This window comes from Venturia canescens, chromosome 1 (assembly GCF_019457755.1).
Source record: "Venturia canescens isolate UGA chromosome 1, ASM1945775v1, whole genome shotgun sequence".
In the NCBI taxonomy this organism is placed as follows: Eukaryota; Metazoa; Arthropoda; class Insecta; order Hymenoptera; family Ichneumonidae; genus Venturia; species Venturia canescens.
Genome location: NC_057421.1, coordinates 13940195 through 13953334, shown reverse-complemented (window position 1 = coordinate 13953334; position 13140 = coordinate 13940195). Strand labels below are relative to the sequence as shown.

General features: G+C 41.0%; 1 protein-coding gene across 1 annotated transcript in view; it reads right to left on the bottom strand.

The window, feature by feature from the left end:
* LOC122416966 (synaptic vesicle membrane protein VAT-1 homolog-like) overlaps positions 1 to 7805 on the bottom strand; it is a 29977-nt gene extending 22172 nt beyond the window's left edge. Inside the window, exon 1 of the mRNA XM_043430140.1 lies at positions 7012 to 7805. Coding sequence (XP_043286075.1) covers positions 7012 to 7340 — 329 coding nt within the window. The 5' untranslated portion in view covers positions 7341 to 7805. The remainder of the gene's footprint in view (positions 1 to 7011) is intronic.
* Between the last annotated feature and the right edge of the window lie 5335 nt (positions 7806 to 13140).

Genomic DNA, 13140 nt, shown 5'->3' with positions numbered 1-13140 from the left:
CGGTGAACGAGAGGAAGAGAGAAGGACGCGGAAAGCTGTCGCTGCCGGCAGCGGAACACGGGTGTGGTCCGATCAATACGACCACCATCGCTACGATGTACCGGTATAACGCCGATCTTTCCACCTCGTTTCATCTTCCTTGCAACTTTGATGCCCGCCACTTCAATAATATGCCTGGGAGTGTTGCTCTTCTGTCGAAACTCTGATGTTATTAAAGGAAGTTGAAGCGATGAAATTTACGTGAATCTTCTTGATGAACAGCGCTTGTGTGTGAAAAATTTGAAAATGACAAGGTTAAACATGGGCTCTTATGGAAGCTTTCAAAAATTGCTAACTTCAACAATGAATATCTGAATTTCACGACGGTGAATCATCGGCATATCCCGCCAGAAGTTTAATACTGTCTTAAGCTTTCTGTTCAAAAAATTTTTATGTGCAAAGTTGGAAAATAGTTTTAACATAAGATACGCTTCAACCTCCTTAAGTTATTACGGTTATTAAGGTGCACGGAAAGATTTTATTAAGACAATCTTGAAAAGGAAGTTGAGGCATTAGAAAGAAAACGATGTCATCGCTTTTAAAACTATCGCATCTTATGAAGTGTAAAAAAAAATCAGTTAAACTTTGAGACAGTTTAGGAGCGTCGTCGCTGAGAAAAATCAATAACAATTTGAAGACACATTCGGTGATATCTCCGTAAAAAATGATGCTAAAAATATGAAATTTTTTGGACAACACGAGCAAGGCTTGCTGAATAATGTCAATTTTTTTTCAGATTTATTAGGAGATTTGCTGAGATTTTATTATTAATAATCTGTTTCCCGGGTAGTTTTCTGAGGCTAGGATCTTCACGGTGAGTGTTTTCGACTGAGCTTTCACCACTTTTTCGACTTTTTTTCCCCGACTCTTCTTTAAAGTGTACGTAACATTGCCAAACTGTAAACTGGCCTGACTTTTGTCGACTGACACGCATATCAGACTTTAAATGACGCTGAAGTTTGCAACGTTCAAGTCCAACGAAACGATGTAAAAAAATCCTCCAATGATTCCAATGATTCTTCAATTTCGTGACCTGCCGAATTCGCAATTCGTAGTTTTTCAAGCTGCACCGATGCTTTGTGAAATAAACAAATTGGTGAATCACAAATGTTCTTTTCCTTCGTTTCGTTCGACTCGGACGTTGCAAAGTTCGTCGTCGTAACGATGTGTAATTGATTTGGACAACGGCTCAAATTGTTTTCATGAGAAGTCAACTATCCTTGGAAATCTCTCAGCCTCAGCCGAGTCACTGTCACAATGAAGTGTGCTCGCTTCATTTAACAGTGTGTGCAAACCCATCCGCACTGTATGGATCACTGGATTTTATGGAATATCCACGCTATGGGAGCGCAATAAACACGGGGAACAGCACTCGAGCCATGAAATAATCAAATCTCTGATCTCTCATGCTGGAAACCAATAAATCCGAGCCCGACTGCCTATTGGACAATGAAATGAGAAATTCCTTCAGAAATTTGCACATTTATACCGAGTTTTCTACCTTTCACCGAGTTCGACGTATTAATTCTTTCGATTGTGCAGACCGGGGAGCTGCTTTCGTCTTTTTCCTCTTTTTTTTTATCCCCAGAAAAAATGGTAAATATCGTTGAAAAATTAGGTTATTCGAGTTCATCGCAAACCGAGTTTGTCCACGTTTTCGTGGCAGTTTTCAAAACATGCTGCGAAGTCATGATTTCTGGCTATATAAAAAACATTCTTTTCCATCTACAGTCGTTGCATAATTGAGATAATGCAGGGTGGAAATAAAACGCCAGATAGAAAGTGAACGCGATTGCGAGAGGGAGGGGAAGAGAGAACAAGAAAGCATTCGGATTATTATTGTATTGTGAAGTATCGAGAAAGGGAATGGAGGAGGGGAGGCTGTGAGAGAGGCGAGGCCGGATGAAGTCTCGAGAGTTCAGCGTGACCGAGGGAGACAGAGAAAGAGAGCAAAGAATGTTTCAACTGTTCATTCATACGTGGTTAACGCGGTGCACATACACTTGGGCAAAGGAAAGAGTGCACTTGAAGATTCTCGAGGGCAATCGTAGATAAACGTTAAAAAGAGTCGTTAAAAAATGTAAATACGTTTGAAAAATATAGTTATTTATAGCCTCGATTAGAATGTTTTTTTCGAAATAATCTCGGTTGAGTAAAGAAAAATGTTGACAGCGAGCCCCCCAGTGGAATTTTGACGAATGAGTTCACGGAATTTGGAAAGTACGGCAGGGTGTCTAATTTTGACCAGAACAGAAATTTCATGACTTTTAAGGCTTTTTAAGTCAAGGAACAGGAATTTTTCATGACTTTTCTTATGACTTTTCTTTTTATTCATCTTTTAATTATAAAAAAAAATTCAATAAAAATAACAAAGAAATGATATTTTATTTTGAAATAAAGAATCTTTTTTTCTTACAAACTATTCATTCGATATTCGTTTTTATATCGATGATGAGTATTGACGAACCAGACATTGTCGCCACCCCGCGAATTTTGAAATCATGTTGAAGAAAACCAAAAAATCGACAATGACAATGAGCGTTGCAGAGATCTTAAAAAATCAGGTTGTTTGGTAATTTTTCATGACATTTAATGATTTTTTCAGGTCCGAGTGTAATTTCATGACATTTAAGAATTTTCATGACTTTTCAGGTCGTTAGACACCCTGTACAGGAGCGACTGAAAAGTTGAAAACCGGGAGGAAAATCCCGCTGCCGGACACTGCGCGGCGAGGCTTTTGTTTCAAACGACATTCGTCGAGGTCGCGACGCATCCCGAAGCTAGGATAAGTGCAAACCATTGTTTCCCGACTTTCGCCGGCTGCCCTCTGACTGACCTCCGGGAAAGGAGGGCCAACTGGATCGTGAGCTGACAGGAAGCCCGGTATCGGGGCGGCTCGGGGAAGGAGAAAGTACGGAAAAAATGTGGCGAGTCGTGGACTTGGGCCTAGCGAGATTCTCACACCTCGAGTGGCTTTGTTCTTCCTGGTGAAATAATACGAGCGAGTTAGCGAAGGAAGTGAATAGATAAAAACTGAAATTCGAAGAAAGATTAACTCGATGCACTTTTTCTCCCGTTTCTCTCACTTTCTTGAAATTCTTGGTAAAAAGTGCGGAGATTCCATGCACGACGAAGGGAGACGAGATTATTTCCAAGTCCGGAAAAAATGGTTTCTCGACATGAAAATTGAACGGGCATTCGAAGCGACAGCATTTTTCATCACGTTCCAAAATTTGTAGCTCAATATTCTATTATAGTTTCTCACGAACCTCCTTTTAATCTTTGTTTCGAAGCATTTTTTAAGTGCCGCACCGAGGACGAAGGACGAGAAAAAGGGGCGAACGGATTTAGGGAAAGAAAAAGCTTCGCGTCGGATTTCCACTTTCATTTATTCGACGAAACGAGAATGGGTCTCGCGGCAGCGCTTGAAAGACGACAGGGCCGAGTTTTTCCCCCCCTCACGTCCGTGCAGAGTGCCCGTCCGTAAGGGCATTACAGTATACCGAGAAACGCAGCGCAAACAGAGCTTCAGTTGTTTCCGCTTTCGTCGTAAAGAATACAGTTTCGTTGGGATACAAGTGCACGTGGAACGTGGCGACGACTTAATCCACGAGGAGCCTGTGCCTCGACGCGAAGCGGCACGAAAATTCACAACGCTCAATGTCGAGATGTCCGTGAGAGCATAATACCAAAGACGTATTAAAACATTTTTCTCTCTCTCTCTCTCTCTCTCTCTCTTACGATTCTTTCGCTCGACACCCTATTTGTGGTGTAGAAAGCCTCGCGGTAGCAATATAACAGGGAGGAAGGACGGGAGGCGCACCGGGACCGGGGCATTCTCATCAATGCGATCGCAAACTTTTATGAATAGTGAGTCACGCGTGAAAAGATCCGTGTATTGTGCCATCGTCGCTATTAGAATTTTCTCTCTATTTAGTTCTCTCTGACATTGGGCATTGAAGCTCTAACGCGAATTGGAATCGGGCCAAATGATCGGAGCTGGAGAAAAATAAGAAAAAAGGCTAATATTTCAAGGGCAATCTGAGAGGCGAAAAAAAAAATCGTCGCAACACTTCGAAAGCGCAAAGACCTTTTATTTTTATTATTTTTTTCATTTGTTCCGTTTGAACAAAGACACAGAAATAACGGAGTCGTTTCGAAACGTCGTCGTCGCTTTGTATTCTTACGAAGAGGTTCAATGACTCTTCGCATAATCAGAAATTCCCATGGGAAATATAATAAACCTCTCTGAATTTTGGCACCCTCGATCTTAAACTACGAGAAAACGAAAATTATCGTCGCATCTTGTGAAAGTACTCGCTCCCGTACAAATCTCGTTTCCCCGATCCCCCCAACAATCTGTCAAAAGGCACGCCCGATCGAGAGAATAAAGAAGCCAAAAATTCTTCATCTCCGATAAATCTTTCGGGGTTGGAGCATGCGCACGAGCTCACACAAAAATTCATCGACAAAAGAGCCAAGACTAAGAATAATCTACGAGGAACGAATAAACTTACAATTCCAGGGCACCGTACGAATTATTCTGGAATAAAAATCATCGAGCACATCACACAATAAACAAACAAGTACGTCTAAAACGAGCCAAAAACGTCCAACCAACTTATCGACACGAGGATAAGTGTTTGTTGAAAAAATAAAAAAGCCAGCGCAGTGTGCAAGCATTGACGCGAACGCCTCAAGAAATCTGCATTATTTTTTATGTTTATCTCACCCGTGACCCGTGGTGAGAAAAGTAATAAGAAAATTGAAAAAAAAAAAAAAAAGAAACGTTGATAAAAAAATATAAAATAATACAAGCGCACGAGACAACACATCTCGTGAGCAAACATCGCCAAGTGAATCATAGAATAAGAGAAAAATGGTTGGGTGCGCGCGCGCGCGCAGAGAAAGAGAACCTTCCAGTGCCAATGACACTGAAATAATAATCACTTCAATAACAATCACAACGAGGATAATACTAATAATATCAATAACGATAATAATAAGGGTAATGGGAAAGAAACGAGGGAGAAAAACGAAAATGTTGTTGGCGAGAAAGCAACATTCTGCTCGTGAACACAGCACAGCTGCTATCGTACGACTCGGCGCTACAAAGTGTCGGGTGTGTGTGTGTGTGTGTGCGTGCGTGCTCGTGTAAGAGGCATTTGCTTGGCAAGTTCAAATTCTTCTGGCATTTTCGAACGAAATATTAGCTTACGGGCCAATGTTGGTGGAGAACTTGGCTTGGTATTTTCTTTAATTACTTCAAGTACTTTAATGTCAGTAATCCTGGGGCTTTGGTGCCTTCGAGAATCGTGGGTATAATTTTCCACCGCAAGATTGTACTCGTTTAATCAACGCAACTACTTCGCTCGCTTTACTAGTATTTACAAAAAAACGTCAATGTAATTTGACAACCGAAGATGCTCGGTTGAGAAAATTAATGGTTGAGCAGGATTTTACAATTTTCGTAATAAGGCTCGACAGAAATGGAGGATTTTAAATAATTGGAACGTTTGATGAGTTTTTTGACAACGACAAAAAATGAAGGTGAACGAATATGTTTTTTTTCGAAACTCCTGTTCGCACTTGACAATTTTTCTCATAACTATCGAAGGTTATTATCACTACATTCCGACACGTACACGGTTGGCGAAGTAATTGGCAAAAGGCAGACGGTGTCACTTTCGCTTTTAGCGTGTGCGCATTGCGAGGTGTCTTCAACGAAAGAATAGAAAACAATGATTCGGTTTTTTTCTTTACCGAATTTATTTCGAGCACGCCGGATTGTTTTGGCGATAAAATGTCGGTTCTGACGGAAATTTTTATTCCTCTCAGCAGTCGATCGCGACTTTTCTCAGAATCCTCGGGACTAAATATTTTTCCGCGAAGTGAAAATTGGTGAAAAGCATCGCGACGATCCGAAAAATCAAGAGCCCTTAAAAAAAAACTCGCTCAACCATTTTGCAAAAATATTTCAAGATTTTCGATCATATTTTAGAAAGCTACGGCGAGAGGAGAAATAAAAATCGATTTTTTTCAGCAGGTATAATGGTAAATAAATCGCGGGTTCCCTCGGAAGATTCAAACCTCGTCTCGTCCGGACACGAATATCGTATACGTAAAGATACACACACGCATTCGCGTGTTCAAGGGATTGGAAGGATGCTCTCGCAGCCGCACCTCTCCTTGGCCAGGGCCAATATAAAGTTGCTCTGTTTTTCGTTCCCGGCTTCTTCCTTTCTCGATAAAACCGATCCTTCCTTATATAACTGTATAGCATTTTGTGTATGCGTGCGCGAATGTGTAAAAAGGTCTTCTTTACAGGGTAGAAGGAGTCTCTCGACGAGCGAGTCTACAGAATTCTCATTAGACGATGCTTCTTTTAGTAGCAAAAAAATCCCTGACACACGCATACGGTTGAGCCTCGCATGTGAAAACATGGATTTGTATATGTATGTACACTCGTGGGTGAGGGGAAGTCAGGTCAAACGACGCCACAAAGCATCGAAAGATCGAGCACGTCCATTTTTCGCCTTTTATCTCGTGCCTGGCATGAAATTTAGTCTCTGTTCGAATCACGATTAATCGAGAAAAAAAGTTGAATTTACCGCTTTGTTGTTCAACTTGGGAAGAATTTTGGCAATGTAATTCAAAAATAAATTCGGTTCCTTCTCGAATATCCGGCCGTTACATTGTACGCGAGATACGCAGTCTCGAATTTCGCGAAATATATCGTTGGACGCTTCTACCGCTTTTGTTATTCAATATTTCGGGGAATTTCGCTGTACACTTTTTTTTTTGTCAACGTCGATGAAGAGACTCGGCAATTAGAATTTTTTTCTTATGTTGTTTCATCACTTTGAGACGAGGATATCGCGACGAAAACATCGTAAACGTATTCATCGAAATTCAAAGTGAAAATCGTTACTGTAGGTGGAAACAATGAAATGAATAGCAATGATAACTCACCATGCTTTGACTCGGATGAGTACTTCACCCTCGGCTAGCTGAGGTTCAGGTTTTCGCAGCGCCTTGACACTCTTGAGTCCCCCAAAACCGTTAAGTACGATCGCACGCATGTCCTTGACTTCCGGGGTCTTCTCTTCTCCGTTCTCCTTGGGTTTTTCAGTATCACCATTTTCCTCGACCTTTTTTTCCTTATCGTCGACATTCGATTTTTCTTTTATTATTTCCTTGGTGCTTTCGTTATCGTCATTTTTCGGTGGCGTACCGGCATCCTGGGGCGTCTTCTCGCCGCCCTCTACCACCGGACTCGTTTCATTCTTTTCTTCCGCCATTATTTTTCGCTTTAATGTGTATCTACAATATACTCTTTTTTGAATTTATTTTAAAATGCTTCAATATCCTTCGTCTTTTGGCGAACGAATCTAGCGAGTTTGGAACGTAGCGGCGACGAAAAATGTCGTTTACACTTGAATCTCGTTCGGAACGAAAGTTGTTTGAAATGTTCGATTTCTTGTCTGTCAAATTGCAAAAATATCGATGTTTCTTCAAACGATTTTATTTCTCTTTGTCCTCGCTATCCTACGATGAGTTACTTTCTTCTATAGTTCCCTCAATTAATTCGTATGAATTTTTAAGGCCAAATTCCCTCGTGCTATCGATATATGTATATATATTTTTTTACGCGTGCGGTTGATCTCCTGTCGCGGGGTTCTCGCGTCTCTCTAATACAACTATCTTCGTAGGATATTTCGTTCCGACTGGCGGTGCACGATTTTCTCTCCAGTATCAGTGCTCTTGTGTCGTGCGAGAGTGGGAACGAGATCGACGAGTACGAGGATGATCGAGAGAGCGCGAAAGAAAGCGCATGCGCAATTCAAAGAATAGGATGTGCGTGCTGGAGAGAGGGACATTTCAACGACGCTACGCCGAATCCTGCCGAACGCATCCGAAAACTTCCCCTACTCCGGCACACGCAACACGCAGACGCTTTGTCACACCCGAGACCATACTTTATGGCTCTTCTTATTGAAAAGTGAAAGAAAAATCTATCATTACATCTCAAGGATCCATAAGGAAATAATGAGATCGGGAGTATCGGATAATACGGGTTTTTCATTCTGCTGTTACGTCAAATCTCAAACGCATGGATCATCTCAACGTTTCCACATTTATTTTTCAATTTTTTTCGACCCTGTACAAGTCTCGCCCGAGGCGCTCAGTTTCGTTCACATTGTGCGATCCTTTGTCCTTCTCGGCCTGGTTTCATCCTCTTTCTCTCTCTTTATCTCAATCGGTTGTCTTCCCTCGCAGTTCCGCGAGACCCTGCAAATTCCTAACCGGACCGCCTCGATGCCTCGAGCGAACGTGCCAAAAGATTGTGGAAGACACTTATTTCGGGGGTCAGAAAAAAATTCATAAGCCTCTCTTTCCACCCGCTCTATTTCGCTCTCCCTCCAAATCACCGCATACATTGTGGGAAAATTTCTGGACCGGGTTTACTATGCATTTTCATGTTGGATTTGAATAACTATATTTCAGCACACTTCCCATGATTCTTTGTAATCCTTCCGGAGTCAAAAACTCTAAGTCCTTTGTTACGACAAACTAAAACTGCGCGTTACCGTCATTGAGAATTCCACCCTCAATTTTTCTCATAAAATTTACATTTTGAGCGAATAAGATTTCCGTCGTTCCTCTTGTGTTTGAAATCGAAATATAATTTTCCCGGAAAATCTGTAAATTTACAGGAAAACTCATCAAACTCGAGGAAATGTCTGTCGAGCACTCATGACGTCTCAAACGTTATTAAATTGTCGGCTATTCGAGGCGGGTTCCGTAGAAATTCTATTTCAAGATATCCGCATAATTCGTTTTTAAAAATTTGAACACATTTCGTAACCTCATGTACGCAGATACCAATAAGTTTTAGTGTAAATAATAGACGACTAAGCTTTCTCAAGCGGGTACATACGCGTGTAGTTTTCTTCGAGAAGGATACTGTGTTAGCCAAAAGCGAGTAAAGTTTTTTCATGCAGCCATAAGAAAAACTGCGTTTATTAACTCATTATGAGAGCAATAGCAATACATTGTTTTTATTTTTTTGTAATCATTTCGAACGCTGCTAAGGGCGTTGTACGACGTGAAAACGCCGGTTTAGGAGGTTCTCCCGCCGGCCGGCTTAGCGCTTCACCGGCACGTTGCTGTGTGCGCCGCGCCTGTAGCAGACACACCCGAAACGACGCTTCGGTCTTCGGTTCGGACGTTCACGGTTGACGACGACAGCGACAGCAACGGCGACAGCGACGACGACCACGCCGGTTTGCGACGTTGCCGGTGGTTGCCTAGCAACGACTCCCCTGTAAAGCTACCACGAAATTTTGCTCGGCACTACTCTGCCACGCCTCTGTTTATCCCCACGCTCATTCCATTTTATTTAGACCTTGTAGAGATCTCCCGCTTTGAATTACTTTGTAACACTTTTCTGTCTCACTTCGCGTTCTCTCATCCTGTCACTCTCGTCACCCCTTAACAGCATCAATTTCATTTTTTAACAGAATTTTTTTCGCCATCTGCTCAATAAATTGAGCATTTTTCAGTTGCGGTTTTGAGTTGAAGCACCAATAACCGAGAAAAACAGAGTAACGATTATCGCGTCATTTTCCTGTATCGCTTCAGTGTCCTCTGTTTTGTTGAGATTTCTTCTTATTTGATTGGGGCTGGCTTTGGTTTGGGCTCTCCAACGGATCGACCATACGTCCGTGTAATTGTTGTTAAAGGTGATGAGCAGCAGGTTTCAACGAGTTTTGTAAACGTGTTCAAAATTAACAAAATAAATAATACGAAAATAGCCATTTTTATTCAATTGTCACCGACATCTGCTGTTAAAATTCAACAATCTGAGCTGAAACGATGAAACTGATAAATCTACTTATTGCTAATGATAGGGTACGATTGAGGTTAGGTTTTTCCGATCCCATACAATTTAATTCATTTTACAACAAACAGGTGGTTTTTGCAAATAAGTTTTTTTTCAGAACGCAAGTTATCGCAATGAGTGCAGTTAATTTATCAGTGGCTAATTCTTACAGCAATAAAAGTCAACTTCAAAAACTAGTTTACTGTAAACTAATTTCGACGATATTCGGTTATCGTCTGGGAAAAATTGTTAGCATGTAATACGATGAAATTTTGTATAGTCGATTATAAAAAAAGGGGGGATACATTTTTTTCACAATTTTCCCGTGTTTCGTGTAAGAAATCGTCTTTGTCAATAAAGTGTTCGATCGATACGAGTCACTGCGTCGTCTAACCTCAAAATTTTTGTACAAATTCCATCGAGTGGTCATTCCCGTGGAGTCTCAATCCCCAACTAATTTTGATATTTTATATATAATTTAAAAAAGCTTATAGTTGGAGTGAACGAATTCATTTTACACGACTTTAAAGATAATAATTTGTGACGAATTCCAACGTCGGTTATTTCACGATACAAACAGGCAATAATTTTGACATTCTATAAACTCCAGTACTGCTGCGATAATCCTGGTAAATTCAAACGTTTATGGAATAATAATATTCTCTGCGGATAACTCGTACGTGTCGAAGAAAATAGCAGATTCAAAAAATCGCATCGACCGATTTTTTCGTCCGCCACTCGCTGCGTTTAATTGTTCGACACCTGCTCTTGAATATAATGATGAAGCGGCGAGAGACCTGCTGCGTACTGAGGATATCTCCGCCCGGTATGACGACCAGTGTATCTCCATTCCTCCATATGTTTTCGTTTTTTCCGCAATTTTCTCTTTTTGCGTTTCGCGCTCTGCTTTCTCCAGAGATAACAGTTACCTTCATTTTTTTCTTCTTTTTCCCCAAGGACTTTCAGAAAAATGACCTTGATCGTTACTCAACATTATTTTGGCAACATTCGAGATAATTTGCAAAGAAAAAATTACTCGTTTTATCGCGGAGCTGCGGATAAAAAATTGATACGCTTTACAAAAAATGAAAATAATAATAATAATAAAAACGGCCATTTCTGTCGCCTCGAGTGGATTTTTCCCTCGCGGTCCACTGTCCACTTGGATTTATCTTGTATACTTTTTATTTCCCTAGAGTCTCTTAATATTTCTTAGGCGGAGAGATAGTTTGAGAGTGATGAAAAAGACTTTTCTGAAGGTAAATATGCTCGCTCTGTTTCCTTCTCGAGAGTCTCTACAGAGAGAAGCGTGAGAGAGAAAAAAACATCGTCAAATTCTCACATTTATAAGACGCATCGCGTGAGACAATTCGACACAAAAACCGCGGCGGCTGTACAAGAGCGGCCACTGTCGTTGATTCCTGTTTTACATTCTTCTCTCCCGTGTATCATTCTTTACTGAATTCTTTTATATATGCATGCGCTTCAAAATTAATTAGATCCTTTTCAAGAGCGAAAACCGAGCGAGTTAATGACTTTGAAAGAGTCGTGGGAGCGCCTGGGATTCGTAATTATATTACCATCGTACGATCGTAGTGTCACACACAGCGAAGAATTCTCGTGTCAATGGAATCGAAGAACTGCGCTTTTTCATAAAGATCTAAAGTGCGGGCGGCCTTAACCGTCAATGCGTTTTCGTTCTTGAAAATCTCACACTGGAAAGCTTTTGTGTTCGAAACACGGAAAGTTTAGGTTAGAATTCGTCGAGCACATTTGGCGACCAGAAAAATATTTTGTGTCATATGGAAATATCTTTCGGTGAGTAATTCGATGACCGAGTCGTTTCATAAATAATCGAAATCCACTTCAATTATCAAACCATTAAGTTCGTCACTTTTTTAATTACGTTGAGTTCGCATACGCCATTGGTAATCACCAACGATAGCGTATTCCTGAAACTGAATTTCTTTTTCTCATATGCCAACGATCATTCAATGATATCGCAGCATTAATTACCGAATGAAATTACATATTCGCAATCATGATTTACAAAGTTTTGCACTAGATGAAAAAACTCATTTAGATTCTACGTAAAACTGAAGAAATACGTTGAAGTTGTTACGAGATTATCACGAAATTAGTGAGGGATGATTGAGAGGGCGTTGGCTTCCTTCCGAAAGAAACACAGAATCAACCGAATAGAAAAGGTATGCGGGTACGTAACAAAGAAAAGTAATAAACTATTTTGAATACCGAATACCGAAAAAATAATGGCTTATTAAGAGGGAACGACAAAAAATGTAAGTTCTTATAATATCTACACAAAGGCTTGAGCTGTCATCGATAAATAGAATGCACCGACAAATTGTTCCCGGCGTTCTTCACATTTCGCTAGAACTGGATCCATCAACGCCATCTTTGGAAATCGTATTACGACTCTTCCCACATATCTCAGAAGTGAGGTTATCTCAAACGTCATGCGTATCGTTTACGACTATTGCTTTTAATAATCCCCAGTATTAATGGTATTTTATAACGAACGTGAGAATTCAAGTGATTATTGATGAATAAGGAGCATTCATTGACCCGTTGAAGCCCAAAGGAACGTTATCATTTCTTATTAGAAAATAAATTTGTCTCTTGACGGCATTTTCAACCGCGTCGATAGTTTCTTGAACTGCTTTTATTACTATAAGCCGAGTGTCAGAGTAGCGGAGAAGTTTCATGATGTGGAATACCGGATACAGCCGGAAATCAAACGGAAGCCTGTGGCACACGAATCCCGGCAATCTCGAGCTCGTGTTCAGACCCTGTAGCTCTGGATAGTAAATGCCCATGAGATTTCAATTATTCGATACCCGAAGTTGTCACTCGAAAGCCGAAAGAGCCGAGCTGGCCGAGCCTGCTGGATCGATTTGGTTAGGTTAGGTCTGTGACAGTCGATTGCGATTGACCACGAAGTTAGCAGCTAAAGATTGAGGACGCGAAGAAGTTCAATAAAGTTTTGCCAAGTCTCACAACAAGCACGAGCGAGGAGCAAGCTCGTGACGGTTCTTTCGTTGATTGGTTGCTGCGCTCGAATATACACGAACGGGCAGCGCGACGACTCCCTTTGTGCCACGCCGGATATCGTTGCCCCTGATATTTATTAAATCGAAGCAACGCGATGCACACGACAAACCACCACCATAGTGATTTTTTCCGACTGTACTTCA